The sequence below is a fragment of the Pavona decussata genome, unplaced genomic scaffold (assembly GCF_977016875.1).
Source record: "Pavona decussata unplaced genomic scaffold, jaPavDecu1.1 SCAFFOLD_21, whole genome shotgun sequence".
NCBI lineage: Eukaryota > Metazoa > Cnidaria > Anthozoa > Scleractinia > Agariciidae > Pavona > Pavona decussata.
Genome location: NW_028145444.1, coordinates 2009302 through 2027500, shown reverse-complemented (window position 1 = coordinate 2027500; position 18199 = coordinate 2009302). Strand labels below are relative to the sequence as shown.

The window sequence follows — 18199 nt, the reverse complement described above, 5'->3', positions numbered from 1 at the left end:
CCTAGACACGGCCTGCACTGCGTGCAACCCGTGTAATAAATTAATGTGCAGATTTGTGGCTACGACGAAGAAAAAAAAAAAAGAAATCTACCCGTTTTTAGACACGATATGCCCCTCAGGGCATCCCGCGTACTGTAGAAAACGTTTGATGTCGGGGTTTCTAAAAGAGTTGAGTTTGAATAAGTGAAATCTCATTCGATGGCATTCCTGCGCGCTTGATTTTTATGCAAATAAGTTAGCAGAATATTAAACTTCGCACGAATCGAATCCGATTGCACGTTTAACGATGGTTTGAGCTCTTGTATCAACAACATTTCATAAATAAGGCAGTGAAATTTATTCCGGCACTTTTTGAGGACCGAAAGATTGTTTGCGATGGTTGATTTCTCGACCCCATGTTGTTTCATGTGTTTCCCAATCGAAGATCTTGAGCTTGTACTTTCAGTGGCAACTGACGATATTCATAGAGAATCGAAACTGCAGTCTTGGCTGAGAAACAACACTAAACACTTGTCAGAAGAAATCGCTGAAGCATCCTAGAGACTTCCATGACAGTTACTGGCTGTCTTAGCTTTCAATATCTGCCGGATGCGAGCGAACGCACAAAACAATGGAGATACATATCCATGTCAGCTCTAAGAATATAATACTTGTCTTTCAGTCACGAAGCAACAGAGCTGAAAACAACTGCAAGGGGCCAAAGCTCTCGCGAAAGCGAGAGACAACAGTGATCAACTTTGTAAAGACGTGGATCTGATAGACTCTCATATACGTGATAAACGAACACCCTGCAATCTCACCGCAGGTTATTAGCATTTAGCATTTTAATGCTAATAACGAGTAACGAATTCCACGGATCATATGTCTTCATAGATGACATATATTTAGCGCTGTCTCCTAAAGACGCGGATCTATTAAGCGACTCTCATATACGTGATAAACGAACAGCTTGCAAGTCAGTTAAGAAATCCACGGATCCCACGTCTTCATAGATAGCATTTATTTAGCGCTGTCTGATATCTTGCAGTTAATCCGAGCCGGTGAACCTGGACAAATGCCACAGAGCCCGGGGGGGGGGGGGGGTACTCCCTTATATGGGCTATATAGGTATGTGCGGCCCCAAAGGGTATGGTTTTTCGGCTGTTTTGGTCATAAATAGGGTATCGCTTTTAGCCATTTTGCCGCCATTTTGGTAATAAATAGGGTATAGATTTTTGCACTCTAGTCCTGGGTTCGATTTTTTTTAGAAGAAGCTACTTCAGGTCATAAATAGGGTAGGGAAAATGGCAGATTTTAGTCATAAATAGGGTAAGGGTTTTGGGAAGCGGGCCGCACACCCGTATCCAATTTTTTTTTGGAGTACCCCCCCCCCCCCCCCCGGGCCACAGAGCTACTATATCCAATGGCAAACTTCTATTAACGATAACGACTCAGAATGATCATTAAATTAATCTACATTCAGTATATTTGAGTTTTTCCCTTCATGATCAAGATTAACGTCTCATTAAGCAGAGATAAGCTATAAAGGCTTTAAGACCAATCTTTTTGCGAACTGCAGGTGTCGTGCAGGCCCGTCAACACTTCTAAACTCTTGGCCAACAAGGGCCAATTTGAGTGATATACAATTCGCGATTTGCCTAAGTTCAAATCAGTCAATGAACTTAAAGGGGCAGTGTCACCTATTTTTAGTATCACTATGAATAGCCAAAAAGCATATTTCGTTCAATGGAATCGTTAAAATAATGGCAGAGTTTTGTTAAATTAGTGCACAGAAACAACTTTTAATTATTTTTGGCTGCCAATGGCTGGGATGGAAATGGATTGCGACTTGAAAAAATTAGTTCTTCCTGTGTATTTTAGAGAAGTCGCTGAAAATTGGTTATATGGTTTGTTCTTCCTGGGAGAAAAACCTTAACGTTTTCTTCCCGGTGTTCTATGAGCAATTTCATGTTACAAAACAGGTTCTTTGTCAAATATTTGAGCAGTTTTGAACAAAATACAGCAAGATCGCCGTGACAATGCCCCTTTAAGCAATATTTGGTAGAAAAGTATTCGGAAGAATTAAGTCAGCACTGTATTTTTTATTGCAAAGGATGAGAATGGTAAATTATTGATTATGGAAATGAGTTTATTGTTTAAACACTACCCACAAATCCACTGGGTCTCATCGTTCACAGTTTATGCTTTGCAGGTGTCAACGTTTTTGCAATCGAGTAGAGGGTTTTTTGAACTCTTCTGTTAAAAATGGTGAAAAAAGACCTTCACTTTGCTACAAAATGATTCTACAACAACGAGACGAGAGAAATTGACTCAATTATTGACAGGAATAATTCGTACTCTGTTCTAGCGCATTTTCGAGTTTCAATCCATTCCGACCCGACTCTGTCTCTGGCCAGAGGCACTAATCGAAAGTTATATTGCACCGGGGTGATAATTTATAACAACACTAGACAATTATTTCTAATAATTGCCTAGTTTCTGTTGTCAGACAAACATTTTTGGGTTTTCAAATGACATCAAATTTTCGTGATACTTCCCCTTTAAGTACATCTTAAGAACGTTTTCAGGCTCAAATTGCCAAAACATAAGAACGTTCAACCTGAGCCCCAAAATTCGACGTTTGTATATAAGAGAAAGAGTGTACGCGGTATAGCTTCAACAATATCTGAGTTATTTTTAAGAATACTTACCAGTGCAACTCTGTTCACATGTATGGTAATAAAGTGGTGAGTCAAAGCATTCCATATCTTGACAACCTCCTCCTGTACATGACTGATAACATACGCCATCTTCCACGCTGTCACATTCGTCAGGAACAATATCCTCTATGGTACACTGGTCTTCGTTAATTGTACACCTCTGTTCACATTTTTCTGCTTGACTGGGACACTGGAGATTACAGTTACCCTTGGTACAACTTTGCTTGCAGCTGTTCCCGTGACATTCCAGGCCACATCCGTCACCAGTACAAGACTGCTCACAAGTATCCGCTTCACAAATCACTGTCTCGCAGTTTCCAGCTGTACAGCTAAATATGCATTTGGTGGGGGCGGAACATTTCATGCTGCAATTTCCTCCTGTAAAAGAGGCAGACGCTAATTGTTACTTACTAGCAACAATTTATGTTACAGTAATGACTGCAACAAGCCTCAGACAAATTCTCATTCACGTTATTTCATGTTATGCGTACGACAGGAACATTTATACAGGAATAAAAACTATCTCCCCCTCAACACCCACCCCCTAAAAGGATTGGGTTGAAGAAGTTCAATACGATTAGATATGGATAGCATTCATGGCTTCTCCATCAGATCATAATAAATAGCATAATAAATACCCTAAGAACGTTTTCGTCACCATTGTACGGGCGCCAAACTGCACTATTCTATGAGTACAAATTGTCTTAAAACATCCAACATCCAACTGAGCCATCTTCTGCGACGTTGGAGATATAAAAACACTGAAACAATTTTAAATGAGTACAAGTTTAGAAAGTCACTTTGTATACGTAAGTAAATACTGCATCGATAAGGCTTAAGGGGTAATCTTAGCAAGGTAACTTCGAAACTTGTAACTCTTAGGAACAATTTACGTTACAGTAGTGACTGCGCCGAGGATATGCGACAAATTACGATGACACTAAATGACCTACAACTAGGACAGAGGTCTTAGGGTAAATTCTCATTCACGTTATTTCCTGTTATGTGTGCGACAGTAATATTTATACAGGAATAAAAGCTACCTCTATCTTAACATCCACATCCTTAAATGCTTGGTGTAATTCAACATTGTTTCAAAGAGAGGGACAATTAAATATGGATAGCATTCATGGATTCTTCGTCAGATCAAACTAAATAGCATACATTGTAACATTTACCCCAAACCCTTTTGTCCGCCATTGAACGGGTGCCAAACTGCACTATGCTATGAATACAAATTCTCTTAAAACACACTGACATTCAACAGCAACCAACTGAGCCATCTTTTGCGACGTTGGAGATACAGAGAGACTGAAGCCATTTGAAATGAGGACAAGTTTAGAAAGTTACTTTGTAAACGTAAGGCAATACATTGTCTTACAGTTTCTACCGCTTCAATTGAAGTCACGGTGACCGTCAGCCAGATGTGATCTGAGCTGCTTTCTTTACCCCGCCTTTACTTGGGGCTTCCCTTTCAATTGCAGGCAGTGATATCCCTAAAGAGGGCTGCCTGGATTCTTGCATTGCTGCCTCAACAAGCTGGCGCTCGGGGGGTCAGCTAGAATTCCGACCGTCAAGTGCGAGCTGCCTGTGTGCAGAGCACCTGCTAGCAGCTCCCAGCTGCTTAAGCCTGCTGCCGTCACATTAAGAAGTACATTGAGCTTTTGGCCACTCGGGTAATGAATTTACATAACGCCTGATAAAATGTGTTGCTCAGGTTTGTAACGAAATTTGTTGACGAGGAGATCGCCCCCCCCCCCCCCCCCACTTAAAGAATTTGTCTTGGTTACCCGTTAAGGACGAACTATACTACCGCCAAGCTACCATGGCCTTTAAATGCATTTCCGGACACGCCCCCAAAGATCTGACGTCACAATTCATTACCCGCGAGCAAGTTACCAAGCGAACAACTAGGAGTGGCCAAAAGCTTAATGTACCTCTTTTTAAAACAGCCTCAGGTCAAAGAACATTTTATTACAGAACTGTTGGACTTTGGAACAATTTAGACCCCCTTTTAAAATCAAGCCGTTCGGTTCAAGTTTTTAAACGTACCTTAAAGAATAAGCTTTTAGACAATTTTGTAAATACTTCCTGAACTTCATATATTTTTAGCATTTTGTTTTTGTTCGATTATAAAGTTTAGATAATGTTGTAATTGTTTTCTTAAATTTGATTAATTTTACTTGTGTAGTTATTAGTAACTTAAGTATTTAAATAATTGTTCCTGAAAAGCCCCATTGGGGAGGTAACAATAAAGTATGTATGTATGTATGTATGTATGTATGTATGTATGTATGTATGTATGTATGTATGTATGTATGTATGTATGTATGTATGTATGTATCGCCACAGGGATACCTCCATTCTCCAAACAAGAGGCCTTGGACAGTTCCAAACCCAGTTGGTGTTTTGCCTCCACCAGACATCCTCTCTGTTTCTGAACGCCTGATACAATGTGTTGCTCAGGGTTGCAACGAAAATTGTTGACGAGGAGATCGCCCCGCAGAACCAGCTCACTTACTGGTTGATGTCATCTGTTGGCCTCAGTTGAGGCTCCTCCGCATGCCATCTGGTGCTCGCGCCATTGGCTCTAGAATGAGCTCTTCTGCCGCTTGCACCACCGCTTGCCGTTGCTGGACCTGTATCCTTAGGTAAGGAGGCACGAGGGTACTATCACTTCCCCAAGGTTAACCCTCAGACTAGTGGAGGGAAGGAGTCGTCTTACTTCTCCGTTCTAGACCGACTCTAAGCAAGGTCTGGCCACTGCCAGCAAGGAAACTCTCGGCCATCCCAACAGAAAGACTCCTGATTGGTTCTTGGAGCATGGAAATGAAATTGAGAGGCTCCTAGAAGAGAAGAGGAGCAAGTACTTTCGGCATCTACAAGAGAATTCTGGGAGGAGCAGGAGTGCACTTGCTGAAACGAGGGCCAAGGTGCAGAGGGAAGTGAAAGCTCTTAAGAACGACTGGTGGCAAAGGAGAGCAGAGGAATTGCAGCGTATGGCTGACAACCATAACTATCATGGACTGTTCGCCGGGTTGAAAGCCATCTATGGACCTGAGAGCAACGCTGTCGCCTCAGGGAAGTCAGAGGATAGTAGTAAGCTGCTCACAGACTTTCAAGATAGCAAGGCCAGAGGAGAGGAGCACTTCAACAGCTTGCTAAACCAAGAGGGATCTGCACACCCAGATGCATGTCAGCAACTGAAGAGGAAACCTACAATAAATTATCTGTGTGAGGAAATCAGTATGGAGGAACTCAAGAAAGCTCTGAAGTCAACGGCAAGTGGCAAAGCACCTGATCTGGATGGTATTCCCCTAGATTTCCTACAAAATTGTGGCGAAAAGATGTGCAAAGCTCTACTAGACCTGTTCAACAGATGCCTACTCTCTGGTACCGTGCCCCAAGACTTTCGAGACGCTCTAATCGTCACAATCTACAAGAGAAAGGGCGACCGTGCAGAGTGCGGAAACTATCGGTGTTCACGAGCGGTTGAGGAAAACTCTTCTCAAAAAAGGGACGATAATCGGCCAAAAAAAGCCCCTCAAAACGGTAACGCGGTTGGCACTAAACTCTACGAAAAAAATCCCAAAATAAAACGTCTCAACTCCTAACGTACGCTCGCGCGACAAAGTACGCGTAACTTACTTACGAAACTCAAAAATGCGTACGACAATTCAAATCAGTTTATGCGTGCGCGCGCTCTATCCGCACGCACACCAGTTCGTATTCTGTCTTCTTAACATTCCCCCTCCCCACACTGGGAGGTAGTCGTAGTGTGTTTCTTAATAACTGATTAGCAATTAATTTCAAGAGGAATCAGTTTGTTAATTGGTGCGGGTGCGGCTATCACGTCCAGGATGCACTTCAACAATTCGCCCTAATGGCCAACGTCCTCTTGGAGTATCCGGCTGAATCACAAGAACTACCTCTCTAACTTTTAGGTCTCGGGTGTCTTAAGTCCACTTTGGTCGGCTGTTGAGGGAAGGAACACATTCTTTGAGCCATCTCCTCCACACTCGCGAAATAATGTCCTGAACTTTTCGCCATCTTTGACGCAGATGAAAAGTAGTGGTTTCAACAGACTCAGGGGCGAACTGTCTTCTCATTTCGCCATGCAAGAAATGGTTAGGGGTCAATGGAACATCGTCTCGCGGATCTGAACTCTGATAAATCAACAGACGGGAATTAAGCCAGGACTCTACTCCGGCAAACACAGTGATCAGCTCCTCATCGGTTATTCCTACAACGGCATAAATGGCTTTCTTTGCTGCTTTCACCATTACTTCGTGAGCTCCTCCAAAATGTGGGGCAGCTGGTGGATTGAATCTCCATATTACTCCAAGTTCAACTGTCTTGTTCTGAAGCTGTGGTCGGTCTAACTGGCTGATTAGTTTCTTTAATTTGCCCACTGCATCTACGACGTTTGTGCCTCTGTCGCTTATCACTTCCTTAGGAACTCCAAGGCGACTGGTGACGGCATCGTTACGATATTCGCACCGGATATAGACAGCGGCACCATAAGCTTGCTGAGAGGCATCAACAAATGTCACTATGCGATTCGACTTGACAGGCTCTGGACTTCGCAGGCATCGGAGAATCTTCACCTTCCTCAGCCGTTTTAACTGTTTGAACCAGTTCCCGATTTTGTTTGCTATTTCATCTTGTATTTCGTTGTCCCGATCGTAGCCTCGCATCCACAGCTCCTGAAGTAGAATCTTTGCAACAATAACGTACGGGCATACAAATCCCAGCGGGTCAAAAATCGTTGCTACTTTACGCAGGACGTTTCGCTTCGTTGTCTGAAATTCCAGGGAAACTGGAGAAGCGGTAACGGTAAACACGTTTTCGGTGCAGTTCCACGAAATCCCCAGTGTCTTCGTTATCGGGTCTTGACCGTTGTTAATCACGATCTCTGTGGCGCGCTGCAGTCTGTCGGAATAACTTCAATAGCTTTCAGTGAATTAGAGATCCACTTTCTGGCTTGCATGTTGGCAACTCCCCATAGTGCTTTCAACTGACGGTACAGCTCCACTCCTTCGTCGTCGTTTTCAACACCGTCAATAGAATCGTCCATATAGGTTGACTTAAGGACCGTCGCGGCGGCAAGGGGATAGCGGTCTTGGTTTCTTAGAGCGTTCTCCTGCGCAACAAACTGCGACCCCATAGGGGCGGAATTCTTTCCAAAGACTACACGGCTAAACTCGAATACGTCGGGCTCTCGGTTGGGGTCAAGGTCTCTCCACAACAGTCGGGAGTGGGAACGGTCCCTCTCCTCAATCTCGATCTGGAGATACATTTCCTTTATGTCACAAGCGATACCAATAGGGTTTCGACGGAAACGGACAAGGACGTTGAAAAGATCTTACTGTAATTTTGGCCCTGCATGGATCATATCATTCAGGGAAATTCCATTGCATTTAGCGGCACAGTCAAACAGGATTCGTACTTTCGTTGTCGTTTTGTCGATCCTCACGACTGGTAAATGCGGCAAATACCATACGTTATTCGGCAGCTGCTCGTCTGAAGGAGCCTTTCGTAAATACCCGTTTTCGACATAGGCCTGGATAGTTGCTTTATACTCTTCGGCGACGCGGTTGTCTTTCTTCAAATTTCTTTCGGTGCTTCGGAGGCGAGACAGTGCCATCGGCTTGGCGTCAGGGAGCTCGGGTTTGTCATCTTTCCAAGGAACGGCTACATGATATCTTCCATTTTCATACTTGAAAGAATCGTTCACTTTATTTAAGGCTAGTCTCTCTTCTTCGGTGAATACGAGTGTGTCATCGCGGTCTGTGCCAGACTTCTCGATTTCCCAGAATCTTTTTTTGCTGTTATCGACGTCGCAACAAGATTCTTTTCCCTCGCTCCACAGTACAGGTTCTCTTGTGGACAAGGCACAGATAACGTTAGATCGTGTTCTCGCGGTTTCATTGTTGTCAGGTACAGCTCCACGGAAGTGGTCCGAGACGGGCGATAGGTCCACCATCTCTCCCTCGAAGATCAACATGAGAATAGTGGAGTTCAGCCTTATCAATTCCAAGAAAAAGATCGACAAGTCCATTGTTTGCTGGCTTAGCAAAACTGCACTGGGTCAGGTGAGGCCATTTGTTCTGATGTTTGGTCCAGTTCACGACTCTTTAATTGCCTGTGACTTTCTGCGGGCACGTTTTTACGCTGATTTCTTTTGAAAACCTCCCATCGACACTTTCTACTTCAATCTTTAACGGCATGGACTGAAAGGTTTCCACTGTATCGTTGATAACATGAACTTGAACTTTCTGAAAAGGTTCTTCAGTTGTAGTCCCAGTACCCCAGCAACTTCTTCGTTCAGGAACGTTTCGTTTGATGCGTCGTCTAGAATAGCGTTTATCTTTACTTTTCTACCATTAGCTTTCACCCATACGGGGACAGTTCGTAACGAATAAGACTCGGTGAGCGTTTTGGCATTACAGCTGGTCAGGGTCACTGCGGGCGCTCCCTCCCTTGGAACTTCTGGGCGTCTCCCGTCGTCAACATAGGGCAACGTAGTCATCGGTCCGGTTTCTGCCAACACTTCACTTCCATGAAGAAGGCGGTGATGATTTCGAGAGCAACCATCGATCCACATATGCGGGTCTTTGTACAGTCTTTCCCTCTATGATCAGAGGCTAAGCAACGAAACACAGCTTTCTTTCTTAAGCGATCTGCCAACGATCATCTACCCCTTTGTCATAGAACTGCTTACAAAACCACACACCGTGATCGAAACTGCTACAGAGAGAAGAGGGAGGCCTCGTGTTCCTTGGATCATTTCCCATCGCAGCGGTATGAAAATTTCGCATCCTGCTCTGATCCTGGTACTTTGGTGCTCTCGGTGGTCTTGAGTACTCGACTGGTTTCGATTCGATCCCGTTCGCCATTTCCGCCGCTTCTACTCGGAATCTGACCTCGTCTTTTAGCCAGTCTCTGACAGCCACGACTGATTTTTCTCTGGCGCGTTCGTTTAACCAGCGGCTGTAATTCTCTAGCTGACGTTCAGGCAACTTCTTTAGCAACAAGCTATAAAGAGTTCCATCTTTTAGCTCTCCGTCTCTTCCTTCCGCATGTAATTTTACCACCGTAACTCTAACAAGGTCAGCAAACCTCTGAATATCGTTACTTATAATGATTGGCATTTGTTCTAGTTGATCCATGTAGGTTCGCAGAAGACGTCGCGCACCACCATACTTCGTTTTTAATATCTCTTTGGCCTCCTCGTATTCGGGAGCAGTGACTCCGAGACTGCGGATGGCTTCCAAGGCGTTCCCTGTGAGGCATTGTCGCAGCCTTGCCATTTTCAAATTCGCTGTCTCGGTTGACTCGTCCACTAGACTTCTGAAAAGGCTTCAAAATTCGGTTTCGGTCGTCGTGATTATCATGACTCTTGTTTAGCTGATACTGTTGGGTTGGTTGCTCGTAGCGATCCGTCGTGTTCTCGCTTGATGGCCTGTTTATGTTCACGGTTTTGGCCGCGCGGACTTTTATCGCATCTTGTCTTGCTTCAATCACTTTTTGTACTTCTTTTTCAATTGTTTCGGACTCTTTAAAAGCTTCGTTTTTCCCAGAATCGTCTCCCACTTCGACATAGAACGCGGACAGTTCCTCTAAAATTTGCTGTGCATTTTCTAGGGCTGCCCACAACTGCTCAATCGCACTTTCGATGACGGTTACTTCGGATTCCTTTACGCAAAGTCTTTCCAGGTCGTGTCGCAATTTTGTAACTTTCGTTTTTGCGGTACGTTTTCGACCCTTTATCTGTATCAACAGAATGTCCATTTCCTTCTTTTTGTCGACTCCACTCGGTTTATTTTCCTCGTTTTTCGCGGTAAATTCGGTAATATCGATATCATCGGTATCGGATGCCAAAACGCACAACTCAAAACTCAATTCACAAACGAAACCTCAAAACAAACACCAATTCATACCTTTCTCCCGTCGTGGTTGCCAGAAAATGTTCACGAGCGGTTGCAGAAAACTCTTCTTAAAAAAGGTACGATAATCGGCCAAAAAAAGCCCCTCAAAACGGTAACGTCTCAACTGCTAACGTACGCTCGCGCGACAAAGTACGCGTAACTTACTTACGAAACTCAAAAATGCTTACGACAATTCAAATCAGTTTATGCGTGCGCGCGCTCTATCCGCGTGCACACCAGTTCGTGTTCTGTCTTCTTAACAATCGGGGAGTATCACTATTGGCCATAGCTGGCAAAGTCCTTCCCAGGATTGTCTTGAACAGACTGAAAATTATTTCGGAAGGCGTTCTCTCTGAACGTCAGTGTGGATTCCGGGCTGGCCGTTGCCCTGCTGACATGATCTTCAATCTGCGGCAGCTCTAAAAGAAGCAGAGCAGAGCAGCACCAGCTATTGTATGTTGTCTTTGTTGACTCCTCAAAGACATTTGACACTGGCCATCGTACAACCCTCTGGAAGGTCCTTGAAACCTATGGATGCCCTGACAAGCTTATTAACATCGTCAAGTAGTTCCACTATGGAATGAAGGCACAAGTCTCAGTCGGCGGTGAACCCAGTGATGATAAAGTGATTCGACAATGACATCCTTCCGAGTGCAGCTGTAGGAAAAGTTTGAGCCGAAGATTCGAACGTTTTCGTCAAGCATCGGGTCTGGTAAAAGAAGAAGAAGAAGAAGAAATCTAGATTAACACGCTAATCTACGCAATGGGAGATCAAGCGGACGACATTTTAAACTCCTTCAACCTGACATCTTCCCAGCTCAAGCAATAACACACTGTTAAAACAACATTTGATGGACATTTCGTGGTCCGCCGAAATGATATCATTGAGCATGCAAAGTTCAATCGACGCCGCCAAGAGGAAGGCGAGACTGTTGATATTTTCATTTCATCGCTGTATGCGCTCGCCGAACACTGCGATTACGGAACCCTAAAGGATCAAATGATTCGAGATCCGATTGTGGTTGGTCTTCAAGACTTGAAATTGTCGGAGAAACTGCAACTCGACCATGAACTTACCTTGACAAAAGCGATTAACCAGGCAAGACAAAGCGAAGCTGTGAAGAAACAACAGACCCTGTTGCGGAGCGATTTTAAAGAATCCACAGAAACTAAGAAAGAACTCGATGCTGTGAAGACGAGGAGAACGCCGAAATTTGAGAAAGAAAGCTCGCCATTTGCTTCGAAGAAGCCGTTTAAAAATCCATCCACACACCCGCCTTCGAGCCGCTGTTACCGCTACGGAAAATCTCCGGGTCACACTGCCCAGCAAAAGACGTGACTTGCCACAAATGCTCAAAGAGAGGCCACTGGGGAGCCGTTTGCAAGTCCTCCAAAACCGTAGGTTGAAAAAGAAGATTATGCGTTTCTCGGTGAAATTGGGACTGAGCAAAAGCGAGTCCTTTTGGAAATCTTCTGTTCGCTTCAAAATTGACACTGGAGCGGATGTGACTGTAATTCCCGAGAGAATCCACAAAATGCTCCAACCGCTCCCGTCGCTCAGAGAATCAAGAAAGACCTTGTTTGGGCCCGCCGAAACTATTCTTCCCGTTCGTGGATGCTTCATTGGAAAAGTCCAATGAGGAGACAAGACCTCACAGCAGGCGATATTTGTTCTGATCGGAGCCCGCCAAGCCCTCCTTGGTCGACCAGCCATTGAAGCGTTAAAGGTCGTCGAAAGGTCAAAGTTTAGCCAATGCCAAACCGCATAGACTCCTTTCAGAAGCGGGAGAAGAACTTTCCTGGATGGAACAGATGGACATATGCATCATTTCAAAAGTTGATGTACCAATTGAGTGGTGCGCGGGAATGGTTGTGGTACAAAGCCTAATGGAAAAGTACTTATCTGCGTGGAGCCGGTAATCTCACCCCTTACCCAGCGTCGACCACACCCTTGCACAATTGGCTGGAGCGACTCCATTTAACAAACTTGATGCGAATTCTGGGTTCTGGAAAATTGGCCTTTCACCAGAGTCAAAAAACGGCCCACTACCTTTATAACTCCATTTGACAGGTTCAACTTCAACCGCCTACCCTTTGGAATCAGCTCAGCCCCTGAACACTTCCAAAAGCGGGTTTCACAGGTCGTGGAAGACATTGAAGGTGCTCTTTGTCAAATGGATGACATCCTGGTCCACGGTTAATCCATTAAGAACGGTTTGCTGTAAGGACCGACTAAGCGTATACAAAATAGAAAAAACCGATTTCCCCAAACTTTGCCAGAATAAAGGGCTTGATGAACTACCTCTAAAAATATAAGTTTCGTTTTGTTTGGAGCTTTATTTATTTTGGGGGAATTTTTTTAAGATTTTACCCATGGAGGCGGGCTAAAATCACGCCGAAGTAGGCACTTTTGTAGAAGCTCCCTTTTATACAAGGGGCCTTTTCTAGAAAAGATTAACCCAACAGAAGGAACAATTTTATTTTCTTAGATGACTAGCGGCGTTAAAGTTAAATAAAACGTAAACATGAATTTTTGACCAATTTTTTAAGTTGCGCCTTTTTACCGGTGATTATAACAACCTAATTTTGGCTAAATTCAAGGACAAAAAAAGCATTTTGGTACATCGCTTTGCCCCACGAAACTACACTCCGGGAAAACATAATCATCTCAACTAAACATTGATCGAATAAAAAATTGGGGTAAATTAAACAGCGAGTTCTCAGAGCGTTTTCAAAACATGTCACTTCAGCAATTAAGAGCGACCTTTGACCTTTTATATCGAAGGGAAATATAAACGAGAGCTCATAAACCTTGACTTTCCTTCGCCGAAAGACGCTTATTTTTACTCTGCTGGCACATTTTGAGTAAAGGAAAACTACACATTTGAATTTAAAGTTATGTACTAGCTATGAAAGATAATTTGAAAAGTAAAATTAGGAATTCAATTAGACTTTGCGTAGGCGGTTTCGATTTGTTTACTACGAAATTGCGATTTTAAAGCCTGTTTACAATACAAATACGGCATCAACTACAAGGTAAACCTCATTCTACTGAATGATTAATAAATCCTTCTTACCTTGAGATCTTTTCCTGCCTAAAAAACACGGTCTGTGTTCATTGCAAAAGTGTATTGACCGAGATCGCGGAACGCCTCAAGTCAAAGAACAAGTTAACGAAACCACAGGAATGCCAGGAGTACATTTCGTACTGAGATGTGTACTTACATATTTCGGTATACTGTGACACGTCAATTCAAAACGCCTTTTTTTTTCCCTTCGGACACTAAGATGTAATATCTTAATTACTTAAAGATCACGTAAATTGAAAAGAGCGCCGTGTCCCGAAAGCTATCTTCTTTTGTTCGTTGCACGTTGTACTTGCTGAGAGTACAGTGGAGTTTATCGTCGGTGGCTACGACCACCGGAGTCAGTGGTGCTTATATATGGCTGTGTGTGAATATGGGTAGATTGTAGGGGGAACATGGGGTTCAAGTGTGAGCAATTTAGCCAATGTGAAAAGCTTAATCCTTGCCAAGGGTTCCCAATCCACGCAAGGGCATCTGCGATATTGCAACACTCGAGACGCTATGTAAGACTGAAGCAAAGTTGTTTAATATCGGCACGGGCAGGAATGTTTTAGTGGTGTGTACTGTGTATATGAATGCCCAACATAAATTAATTTAAAAATATTTACTCTCAAAAAAAAGAGAGTTTTTTTTTTCTTGTCCTTCTTTTTTAACGTTGAAAGTTACAATTAACCTCTAACTCAGCTAACGTGGTTAAATTTGTATATGATTTGCGTTTTTTATATCAAGAATCGTCACGGATCAGTAAGTTTTCGTTTATCTTTAAAGCTTGAACATCTTCTAAGGAGTAATTTTTAAACCAAAACCCTTCTGTAGTGAGCTTAACAGAGGTAAAAGGCCGCAAACGTTAGTAAACATTGCGATGTTTTCGATACGTTTACGAAACGCTTAAAATAATTTAATTTAATTAAAACTTGTTTAAAAGTCACGAAACAACTAAGCTACGGCAAAAGCAAAGGCAAAAAGCTTTATTTGTTGCTTTATAATATACAAAGCGAAAAGTTTCCCTGATCATCAATACTTAAGTCCGTGAAGAAGGATTTTTTGCCCAAAGCCACAAAAGATGTACGGACGAGCATGATAGCCTTGTTTGTTTCACAAGAAGAGAACGTGACTTATTAGATTTGCGGGCCTTCAAGGAACCGAATGTATGTGACAAGAGAAACTGAATTTATTAATTCATTCAGGTCGGGGGCGGAGGGGGGGGGGGGGGGGGGGAACAACAAATGTGGGCGGTGGTGAATAAAACATTAATGCATTCTATTTTCTATGTGTTAAAATTTCCAAGGTAAAAAGCAAGGTAAAGTACCTGTAGTAATTGACTGTTTTACCGTCGAAGGCATTTTTGAGAAAAGCGAAAGTCACCTTGAGCTCACTATTTGACCGAGACATCGGGACACATTTGGTATCAGATGGCGTTCAAATAAGAGGATCATGTGCCGCTCCCATTGGATGGGCATGGCATGGGACGTCAGTGTCAGGGGAGAAGGGAATATTATCTATACATGCTAACGGCTTTTTTGGGGCCTCTACAGACGGATTCCACCCAAGGCGCAAAGCAGAGTCCCTTTCCGTGTTGAGAGATCTTGTAAAGGGGTATGGTAGTTGTAGCACCTCATATTACTACTCACCCGAGACAGTCGCCGCATCCCTATCTATAGTTTTAATTGAAGTTTATTGTTTCATTATAATTATTACTTGTTTGTGATGCAGGGAATTTATTTCTATTTCTGTATCTTTTTTCACTTAATACTTCGTTGGATTGACAGCAAGTGGTAAGATCACAAGAAAGAAAAAATGGGTACAGCCACAATGTGGAATTAGCCTATATCATTCCCATTTTTATCGCAGTTTCCTAAATGTCACGGAGATCTGACAAGTCGCAACGTTTGTCATATAAAGGTAGTTCATTATTAATGGACAGTACAGTGCAAAACGAATCACTGTTATATAAATAAAAAGAGCTGTGCGGTCCCGGTATTGTACAATTTTATACAGTGGGATTCCTGTGGCTTTATTTGGTTAATCGTTTAGCGATCGGGCGGCTTAATAATTTTGCAATGAATGCAGGCTATGTCTTTTTTTTAGTCAAGAAAAGATCTCTAAGGTAATTTAATTGACGTGTCATAGTAATACCGAAATATGTAAGTACACATCTCAGTACGAAATGTACTCCTGGCATTCCTGTGGTTTCGTTAACTTGTTCTTTGACTTGAGGCGTTCCGCGATCTCGGTCAGTACACTTTTGCAATGAACACAGACCGTGTTTTTTAGGCAGGAAAAGATCTCTAAGGTAAGAAGGATTTATTAATCATTCAGTAGAATGGGGTTTACCTTGTAGTGGATGCCGTATTTGTGTTGTAAACAGACTTTAAAATCGCAATTTCGTGGTAAACAAATCGGAACCGCCTACGCAAAGTCTAATTGAATTGCTAATTTTGCTTTTCAAATTATCTTTCATAGCTAGTACATAACTTTAAATTCAAATGTGTAGTTTTCCTTTACTCAAAATGTGCCAGCAGAGTAAAAATAAGCGTCTTTCGGCGAAGGAAAGTCAAGGTTTATGAGCTCTCGTTTATATTTCCCTTCGATATAAAAGGTCAAAGGTCGCTCTTAATTGCTGAAGTGACATGTTTTGAAAACGCTCTGAGAACTCGCTGTTTAATTTACCCCAATTTTTTATTCGATCAATGTTTAGTTGAAATGATTATGTTTTCCCGGAGTGTAGTTTCGTGGGGCAAAGCGATGTACCAAAATGCTTTTTTTGTCCTTGAATTTAGCCAAAATTAGGTTGTTATAATCACCGGTAAAAAGGCACAACTTAAAAAATTGGTCAAAAATTCATGTTTACGTTTTATTTAACTTTAACGCCGCTAGTCATCTAAGAAAATAAAATTGTTCCTTCTGTTGGGTTAATCTTTTCTAGAAAAGGCTCCTTGTATAAAAGGGAGCTTCTACAAAAGTGCCTACTTCGGCGTGATTTTAGCCCGCCTCCATGGGTAAAATCTTAAAAAAATTCCCCCAAGATAAATAAAGCTCCAAACAAAACGAAACTTATATTTTTAGAAGTAGTTCACTAAGCCCTTTATTCTGGCAAAGTTTGGGGAAATCGGTTTTTTCTATTTTGTATACGCTTAGTCGGTCCTTACAGCAAACCGTTCTTAAGAAGCATTATAAGCACATGGAAACTGCTCTTTGCAAGCTACAGGATGCGAACCTGACGAAGAAAACTGTTGACGAGAAGTGTGAGTTCTCAAACCATCAGTACAGTTCCTGGGCAGCATCATTGATTCCGAGGGAGTGCGAGTTGCCCCCAAGAAAGTAGAGGCCATATTGGAGATGGAAGCCCCTAAGGACCAGTCTAAACTTTAAAGGTTCCTTGGCATGGTCAATCAGCTGAGTTAATTTCAGCCCCAGATAGAGGAACTTTCCAAGCCACTGCAAGACGTACTGAGTTCCAAGAACCACTGGTCATGTGGCACAGCACATCAGTAGGCCTTTTCTGCCTTGAAAAGGAGTCTTGCTACCACGCCTACCCTTGGTCACTACGATGAAATACGTCAAACAACACTGTTACCTGATGATTCTTCCTATGCACTTGAGGCTGTCTTAAGGCAAAAACAGGATGACAATGAATGGTGCCCTATGGCATACGTCTCACGAGCCATGACAACCACAGAGCAGCATTATGCCCAAATCTAGAAGGAGGCCTTGGGCATAACATGGCAAGTAAACACTTTGAAGACTACTTAATTGGCCTTCGATTCCACATCGCGACTGACCACAAACCTTTGGTGCCATTGCTTAGCACCACGATTCTGGGGGATCTCCCAGCCAGGGTACAGAGAATGCGGAATGCGGTTTACCTACACTATCTCAGATGTACCGGGAATACACTTGTACACCGCAGACACGCTGTCGCGAGCACCCCTTGTCAGACCCCTAAGCCAAATTGAGGAGAAGTTGGAGAGTGACGTCAAAGCCTATGTTGACTCAGTTGTTAGGTACCTCACTGTCACTGAGATGTGATTTAAGGTATTAAGTAAGACTATCCCAGTAGTCTTTGCGGACAAAGGAGTTCACTATATGCTCGGTGTCAACTAGCAGTCACGTGAACTTCCTGTCGTTTCATTAAATGTCTTGTGCTTATAATCCAGTCTTATTTATGCCTCAACAACATTACACACATGACCGACGAAACTCAGAAGCCACTCTAGGCATTTTTCAATGCAACAATTGTCAGGGTTACTGCAGATCCCGAGCGGGTCTGACCGCTTATACGAGAGTCTGTTTGCGATAGGCCTCAACTCAAACACAAGTCAATCATTTTCGGCAACGAAGGACAGCCATAACTGCATCGATAAAGCTTAAGCGGTAATCTTAGCAAGGTAATATTTTGTTTACTCGAAAGTAATCGCTGGAAAACTTTGCATGATCTTCGGTTATCCTCTGAAGACTTCAGGCTTTTTTGAAGCTAGTTTCT

The 18199-nt window shown here is 43.0% G+C and overlaps 1 protein-coding gene across 1 annotated transcript in view; it reads right to left on the bottom strand.

The window, feature by feature from the left end:
• LOC146486170 (uncharacterized) overlaps positions 1 to 18199 on the bottom strand; it is a 46221-nt gene that overhangs the window by 26847 nt on the left and 1175 nt on the right. Inside the window, exon 2 of the mRNA XM_085096885.1 lies at positions 2691 to 3077. Coding sequence (XP_084953011.1) covers positions 2691 to 3077 — 387 coding nt within the window. The remainder of the gene's footprint in view (positions 1 to 2690; positions 3078 to 18199) is intronic.